Here is an 8,361-nt window from a genome sequence, read left to right as displayed (position 1 = left end):
CTGCTCCTCGGCGCCTGCTCCGGTCGCCCCTTGGCTTCGCGCCGGGCGCCAACAAACAGCCAGGCGGAGCGAGGGGAACCGAGGGGCCGCGGGCAATGTCGAAGAGCCCCTGTCGCCCGCTTGGCCCCGCGGGGGGCTGCCCCGGCCAGCGGCGGGCGCGGGAGCCATCTTGTGAGCGGGGCTGGCGCTGCCCGCACGCTCGAGCGCCGTGGTGGGCCCGGAGCCGGACGCAGACCCGGACCCGGACCCGCACCCGTGCTGGGCGGCGCGAACGGCGAGCGGGGCGCCCCGGGGCGGGTGGAGGCGGGCGGCTGCCGGTGACTCCCGGCCCGGCAGCACTTGGCAGCCACCCGCGGGCAGCCGAGCGGTGGGGGAGGGCGGCTGGGTGGTGGCGGTGGCGGCGGCGGCGGAGGAGGAGGAGGGGAGCGGAGGCGGGGACCAGGCGGCCCAGCCCAGCGCCTTGCCCCGGCCGGACACGGCGCCCGGGGCGGAGATGGCGGACGAGCCCCAGAAGAAGCCGCACTTAGTGGGGCACACCAACGGGCTTACCAAGCCCGCCTCGCTGGCCGCCGCCACCCGCGCCGGGGGAGGAGGGGGGGGAGGTGCGACCGCCTCCTCCAAGAAACTCGTGATCAAGAACTTCAGAGGTGGGTACGGGGCAGGCCGGGCCCGCAGCCCCGGCAGGTGCGCCCGGCCCCGCACCGACCTTTGTTTACCGCGGGCCGGGCCGCTGCCGCTCCCCTCCTTTCCCCGCGGCAGGCAGCCACCGGCCGAATAGGGCCGAACAGGGCCGGTGGCAGGGGGGCCCCGCTGCTGTCACCCGCCCCGCCGCCTTATCTGGGCGAGGGGAGGCTGCTGCCGCCGCGCTGATAACTCGCCCCGCTCCCGTCACCATCTCGGTTTAAGGGCTTACGGGGACACGCGTGGGGCTCCGTGCGTGGGGGCAGCGGCGACTGTGGGAAGCGGTCAGAAAAGCCACCTTAGTGTCAAAACTAATTAAAGCCAGGCGAGGGTTACCTCGCTGAAAGTGACATGGGGGTAAAACGCAACAGCCGCGCGGCGGGTGCCAGCTCGGCTCTGCTCTGCTCTGCTCTTGCTGGGCAGGGTCCGCGCTCCCCGGCGTGTGCCGGGCCGCCGGCTGCAGGGTCAGCGGCATCGTGCAAAGGTTTCGTCGCCTTGGGTGGAGTTAGCAAGCCTCTCCTTGTGCCAGGCTTGTCAAGCACAACATGGCTTGGCAGAGCTGAGTGAAGCAGGGTGAGGTAGATTGCTAGAGTCCCATTGGGGCGGCTAGTTTTCAACTACCTGTATCTCCCTTCACAGAAAGACCCAAATTACCAGATAATTATACTCAGGACACCTGGCAAAAACTTCATGAAGCGGTGGGAGCCATACAGAGTAGCATTTCTATTAAATACAACCTTGAAGAGCTTTACCAGGTAAGGAGCATAGGGGGTTTTGGAACAGAAGGAAAAATAACTGCTTTGGGATTTTCACAGAGCTTTTAACATAATGCATTTTGATTTGTTAAAAGCTGATTATATTTTCTGAACTGTTCACACCACACTCTAGTGTTTCTAGTTTCTAGTTAGTTTGTGGTTTTATATATCAGTTCCTTGGAGAGCTACTAGGATCTGGGCCCATGAAAAAGCAGTTTATGCTGGGAGACATGAAAAGCTGTGCCTGGGCAGGGCTGAGATTTAGGTCTTGGTCTCTCCAATACAGTGCCTACTCCAGATGCTGCAAATGGGGTATTATTCTCACTGGGTTATGCAGATACATATTTTATAACTTCTCTTTTGTACATGCCGTGGTCTCTTGTGAATAGTAATGTTGAAATATTTGTTATTATTAGATAATAACAGTTAGACTTCAGCAACAATCCCCTTTGGGGAATTTAAAAAGAATCTTGATTGAGCAGGCAACAAACTGTCAGTTTACCTAAGTTTCAGATTACCTTTACGTTTTCATAACAATCAGGCTCTTAATTTTTTTACTCAAATGGTGAAAAACTATTTCTGGAATATCTGGATTGCTGAAGCAGGGGCTGAGGAGGGAGAGAGAAAAATACTTACGAGCCATTTTTTCCTACTCTCCTCATTTATATGTGTCTTCATTCTGTATTACTGTTAATACTCTGAGGTATTTAACTGAAGTAGTAATTTCTACAGTGATCATATAAAAAGTTGCTGATGCGCTAAGTTGTACTGCATAGCTTAGGTTAGTTATGAGTTTTCTGTGGGTGCAGGTGTTTGATCTGCAGATGTGGATGTCATTGGCAGATCAGGACTTTTGACATTATTATGCTCACCTAAAATTGTCTAAATGTTCATTTGAGGTAGTTTTGATATTGTCTGCAAAGTGCATACTGTGAGGGACCAGAAATCCAGAATTCCATATTGGGTCTATGGTCAAGAAAATCAGGATGAATCAGAGAGCTGAGTATACTTGTCTCTGTCATTAGTTAGGGTATATAACATATGGGTCTGAAATGGCTGATTATGTAAAAGCATATTGACACCAAAATTGTAGTATTCTATTTCCTTTAAATAGCTAACTTGACTGATGTATTCATCTATTAACATTTGCAGGTTGCAGAATTTGAATTACATAATACATTTTATGGTTTTAAATTCAGCATGTGAAAAAATCCTGCTTTTTCATGCCTATCTAAAGAATAAAACCCAAACCACCACAGATGCTTTGAGCGTTACCTAACTTGTTTTCAGAGGCTCAGAAATGAGATTATAGTAATATGGCCATGAAATCACCAGGGTACAGACTTGAGTTTTGGCAGAAGAGGAGGAGTGAGATTTCAGATAAACTATGAAGGGAGAACTGTGCTTCTTGCTTTTTCTATTTGCCTGCATATTTATACAGACTGCACAAGGCCAGTCCAATGATCTGCAAGGCAGTGGTGCAGATCAGCAAGATTTCTGCACAGTGGGGGGATGGTGGGGGTGGTCCTTGTGGCTGTGCATAGGTAGGTACTTGCTCTCCTGCCAAAGGAATAAAAGATGAAGTTCAGCATCCGTCAGAAACCTGATCTGTGCTTACAGATCGTTTTAACTCTGTGTTGGTGAGCACCGAGTCATCCACAGGGGAAAATTTCTGTGTGCATCAGTTCTTACAATCAGTCTTTATCTGACATTATGGGAGGAAGTGAGAGGCCTTCTAGAGTTCAGTGTGGTGAGCAGAGCGGGCTGGTGTACCAGCCTGCCTGTGAACTTTCTGATTTATTTATTTAATTTGGCACAGTGGCTGAAGAAAAACTGAAGAACAATGACAAGGCTTTGTGTGAAGCCCGAAGGATACTCTTTTCCAGGCATTAGAGGGAGCATGGGATCAGGCATGAAGGTGCTTGGCAGACATAGTTAGTGAGCAGTGGGAGGGTGGCAGCCAATTTTTTGCGACTAAAATAGAAATGATATCTGGGATTGGTGGTAGATTGCACAGATTTGGATAGAGGTAGCTTACACTTTATGGGATAGAGAAAGTGGGGCAGTGCAAAGACTTGCTGAGTGAGGAGTGAGTGATAAAAATAATGGAAAAAGAAAATTCCCTTTGCAGCAAGGTTTTAAATAACCTGAAATGGGGCAGAGCTGCCCTTCTGGAGGACATAGAGTAGGAGGGTGTAGTAGCGAAGGAAAGAAAGTTACAAGAGTCCTAACCAGACTTTATTTAGATGGATGGATAGGAAGGGCTGTGCCTTAGGAAATGTAACAAACTATCTGCAAAATGATTATGTGTGAATAGTTTGTTGCGGATGTTGTTTTACTTACCTGCTTTAAGACCCGATGAAAAACTGGCACTGTGTGATTGTTTTGTTTGTTTGCTTTCTTTAATATTGTATCAAAATTGAGGAAGTCATAGTTGATGTGCATTTAAATAAAATGACATCAGCTAGGTTCGAATTACTCCCATGGGATGTTAGAGCCTATAGAGGAGATAATAGAAGAAGTAGCAATGATCTGCATGCCGAATGTTAAAACAGAAGACTCTGCTCAAAACAGAGGTTGATTTGAAACAGAACTTTAACCAGATTTGTGTAGGTCAAGGGTCTAAAAGTGTTGTAGATGTAATAATTGCTGTGGCTTGTTTTTCCCAAACTAGTTGTGTGCAAGATGAATAGAAGTCAAATCAATATTTTTCAGAAAGAGAGGCAGCAAAACCTCTGAATGAAGCAAAAGGTGAAGAAGGATTAAATTACTGGATTTCATGCTCACCCAACCCCCCCATCAAAAAAAGCAGAAACAGCTAGTAGAGACAACACTGAGGTGGTATGGCTGCAGTTTGAAATACACTTTAACCCAGCACTGTCGCCCAAAGATGCAGCCCTGCTTTCCCCCTCATGTCTCATCTCGGCCTGGGCACTTGCTAGCCCATGTGCTTGGGTGATCTTAAACTGAGAGTGTAGAACGTTTACTAATGCTTTGACAAAGAGTTATATGCTGGCATTAGACACCATAATGTTTCATACTACAAAGAAATAAGACACCAAAATAGCTAAAATCTGGGGAAAACTGAGTAAAGGCCCAGCATGGAAAATACTGAAACTTTGTCCAAGTTCATTGATCCTATCAGAAAATTTGCCAACAAAATGTGACACTATAAATCCTCTGGAGCAAAGGAAAACATTCTTGGGTCAGTTTTCGTTGCCTGGGTGAAATAGTGCTTTAAATCTTGGGCAGTATTCTCTGCAGTATCACCTCATAGCATAAAGGCAGTTGAGGTAAAGTTGAAGGAAAAGACAGATGGATTTTTAGTTCTGAAAATCATGTCCAGTTCCTTTGGATAATTTTGTATGAAGCACTGAATGGCCAAAAATTCTTACTGTAAACTTTACAAGTTCTCACAGAACATTTGGCTGTCTTCTTTGTGATTCATTTCAGATGCTGTGGTCTATTAATAAAATAATTTATTGAAATACAGCACACAAGTTAAAATAAAGTATGCCTGGAACAAAGTCTAAATATAGGCAGTGGTATCAAGCAAGGCTACATATTCTCTTTGGCATTCTCATTGAGTTTCTTGTGAGGAAAAAAATGTTAGTGTAAGACACTGAATTACTGAATAGCTGAACAGCAGTGTTCTAGAGACGGCCAGAGCTGTCTCACTGTAGTCTAGGTCAGCTGCATAACAACTCAATTTACATTAATGTAGTGGCCACAAGAATGTTTGGGTTTGGGCAGAATCAGTCTTTTTATTCAACTGTGCATTAATACTCAACTAAATCCCAGAAGGTCCTAATAAATCAAGTGAAGTCTTTATTTAATGGTTTTTAATAGTTAATGTGGGTGTTCTGTTGGGTTTGTTGGTTTGGGGTTTTTTGTGTGTGTGTCTGTGGGTTGTTTTTTTCCCCCTTGGTTTATGTACGTTAGCATAAGTGTGTGAATCAGTGGAAATATTCAGAAATAAATAAGTTAATAAAATTACAGGAAAACAGCTGTATTCATTTACCGCTTAAAGCAAGTGGTTGAAATGTCTACCTTAAAGTTATTAAGAAATGAAAATATTTGGTATGAATGTGTTTTTAAAAAAAAAAAGTGTGTGTGTGCTGGAGGATGCACAAAGTGGACCTACAGGAAGAGTTGTGCTGCTGAGCAGTACTGGGGGGGGGGGGGGGTAGCTCTAGTAATGTTTAACAGCACATCTGAAATATGACCCAGATGGTGACGGTGGAACTTGTTTGTACACGAAATGTAGCAGTTTAAGAAGGGACCAAAATCAGAAAGGAGAATCATGAAGTCTTAATTCCGTTTTGATGTTTTGTTTTTGTTTGCAGCTTGGGCAGATAACACTGGTATTTTTTCTCTTTGTTGTTGGCCTTGATTACACATATACACAGAAGTTTCAGTTGTGGGTTTTTTCTGTCTCATTCATAATCTTTTTTTGGTTTTTAGGCTGTTGAAAATCTCTGTTCTTACAAAGTCTCTGCTACACTGTACAAACAGCTGCGACAAGTCTGTGAAGATCATGTGAAAGCACAAATCTTTCAATTTAGAGAATATCCTTTTCTTATGCACAGAAATTATTAGAATGGTTAGTTTAAATCATTATTTTTTTAAAGCAACACTTTGTAGAAATTACACCTGTAATTACCAATGTGTTAAAGAGGTTTTTTGACCACTTACATATTTGCAGATCAAATATGTAAGTGAAATATGACTAAGTTGTCATCTGGGTGAATAATTTTTGTATACCAAAAAGTAACATTCTAATAACAAATTACTTGACATTTTAATAGGAATGCAAATTTTACACCTAATCTAGAAAATTTCAATAGCACAGCAGGTATGGATTCTATGGGAGGTGAGTAGAGGAGATGCTTACAGTAGCAATAGCTTAAAAAAAACCCCACCACAGTAATTTGTAACAGCAGTGTCTTCTGTAAAATACTACTCAAACATAAAGTTCGACCAATAACTACTAATCAGCAGTGATGTGTGTCAGAGTTATTCAAGAAGCCCTTTAGCTATCTTATGTGTACTTTGAGAGGTTCTTGGGAGAGACCTCTAAGTTCACGAGATCACTTGGCTGCCTTGGGACACAGAAACATTAAGTTTTATGGTAAATCTCTCCATAGTTTTGTGAAGTTACACTGTTGGGCTTTTGCTATGTCTGAAGCGGTCATAGAAGTGCCTGTAGATCTCTGGACACCAAAGTGCAGCCAGCCCTATTTTCTAAATGCTGTGTGCTCTGCATGCTGAGACTGTACTTCATGGAATGGTAGGCTTTTGTGTAACAGCCTAGGGGTTGCACTTTGCTCAGGCAGTAGATAAATAGAGTCTTCACACACATGGCTGTCCCCACATTCCTGGAGAGTGTCTTAGGAAGCAGGTGCTGGAAAGTGCCATACTGAACAGATACTACAGTACTTTGTGTGCTAGCAGTGTTTCCTGGGTCTCTATATGTGTTTTATTAGCAGAAAAGGATAGGTTGAAATAGAAAGCAGCAAGGGACTGGAGCCCAGAAAGAACCTTCTTTCCAGGTGAATGCTTTAAATGTGCTTTGGATTGTGACTCTCAGTTTCTCAGTTTACTGAGTTCCGCAGGTAGGTGCCTACAGTCATAAAGAGGATAATATTTTTCTTCTTTCCCCTGTTAACTAGCTAAATCCCAACATGGTTTTGGGTTATGTGTTTTGGTGGTTGGTTTTTTGTTTTTTCTTTTGAGTCCCAGTTAAGCAGTCTGGCTTCTACATCACATAGAAAGAAACATAGGTTTCTTATTCACAGAGCATAAATCAACACTGTGAATTCACCTCTTATATAGCAGCTGATTTTTTTCATTAGGTTTACTTTGATGCGTTTAAAATGACAACTAACTAAAAAGTGTGTTAGTACAGCAGTGTTTTAAACATAACTAATATCTAAAAACCATACCTCACAGTCTGCTTTAAAGCAGTGTACAGTCAACCTCTTTCTGAATTCTTGCTTTTCAGACTTCAGATGTGACTGAAGACTTTCAGACTTCTGAAGAGATGTGTTGAAACTGGTGTTTTAAAACTTGTCTTCTTCCCCGCCCTCTCACAGATCTGGTGGTTTTGAGAGTTGAGAATTTTATTTTACACTTTATATCCCAAGGATATGAGATTAGATTAGTCAGATTAGACCAGAGGGCGTTTGAGATGATACTGTGCAGGAAAGGGAGGCACACATTTGGACTTACTTTCTGTTGTTCATAAATTACAGTTGTGTAATGAAGAAAACTGTATAGTTAGGGAGACCTGTTGAAATATATGAAAAGAGCAGTATTTGGACTTGTTGAGGATTATTTGAAACTGTAACTGCTTTTAAGAGATTAGGGTCACTCCAGTTGTGTGCAGTGTGAACTCATTAAACAAACAAAACAAACTTTTCCATTCCTCTCACCTCAGTTGGTGACAAGGTTGTTTTTGACACTGGTGGGATTTATTGTTTAAATCTATATCAGAGTTATACAGTACAGCCACTAGATGGTATTACTGAAGAGCAGTGAGTGCTATTCCCTGAAAACATAGGGAGGCCTTTTGGAGAACTGCCAGCCCCTCTGCTGGGCAAAAACTCTGCAATTAACAGTATATTCTGGGGCAGTCACAGTAACATCGGGATGGGATACCCAAGGAGCAGCTTTGCTAAGTGGCTGGCAAAGATCTTCTCCAGAATCTGGCCTCAAAAGATGCCAGCAAGCTTACTTTTCCTTAATATGTGCTGTACAGATTCTCTGGATAGTCTTTTATTTTTAAAGAAGATAAATAAATGCTGGCAAGATCATTGCAGACAAATGGTAAGTTGAATGTTTTTTTCAGAATACATATACTTGAGGTGTGAAATCTGGCAAAAAGGAGTTTGTCATGGTTTTAACTTGGGACTGTGTTGCACCT

At 43.7% G+C, this 8,361-nt stretch overlaps 1 protein-coding gene across 6 annotated transcripts in view; it reads left to right on the top strand.

The window, feature by feature from the left end:
- Window positions 1-137: 137 nt before the first annotated feature.
- The window catches only part of CUL4A (cullin 4A), a 39,224-nt gene continuing 31,000 nt past the window's right edge, over window positions 138-8,361 (top strand). For all 6 annotated transcript variants that reach the window (XR_003990316.1, XR_003990315.1, XR_003990317.1 and 3 more), the window contains exons 1-4: window positions 138-647; window positions 1,321-1,436; window positions 5,901-6,004; window positions 8,195-8,264. Coding sequence is in view for 3 of the 6 variants with exons in the window: in XM_030477802.1 (XP_030333662.1) it covers window positions 494-647; window positions 1,321-1,436; window positions 5,901-6,004; window positions 8,195-8,264 (444 nt within the window). In the remaining 3 variants the exon portion in view is untranslated. The remainder of the gene's footprint in view (window positions 648-1,320; window positions 1,437-5,900; window positions 6,005-8,194; window positions 8,265-8,361) is intronic.

This window comes from Strigops habroptila, chromosome 2, assembly GCF_004027225.2.
Source record: "Strigops habroptila isolate Jane chromosome 2, bStrHab1.2.pri, whole genome shotgun sequence".
NCBI lineage: Eukaryota > Metazoa > Chordata > Aves > Psittaciformes > Psittacidae > Strigops > Strigops habroptila.
The sequence above is the reverse complement of the archived record's forward strand: the minus strand, read 5'-3'. Positions and strand labels throughout refer to the sequence as shown.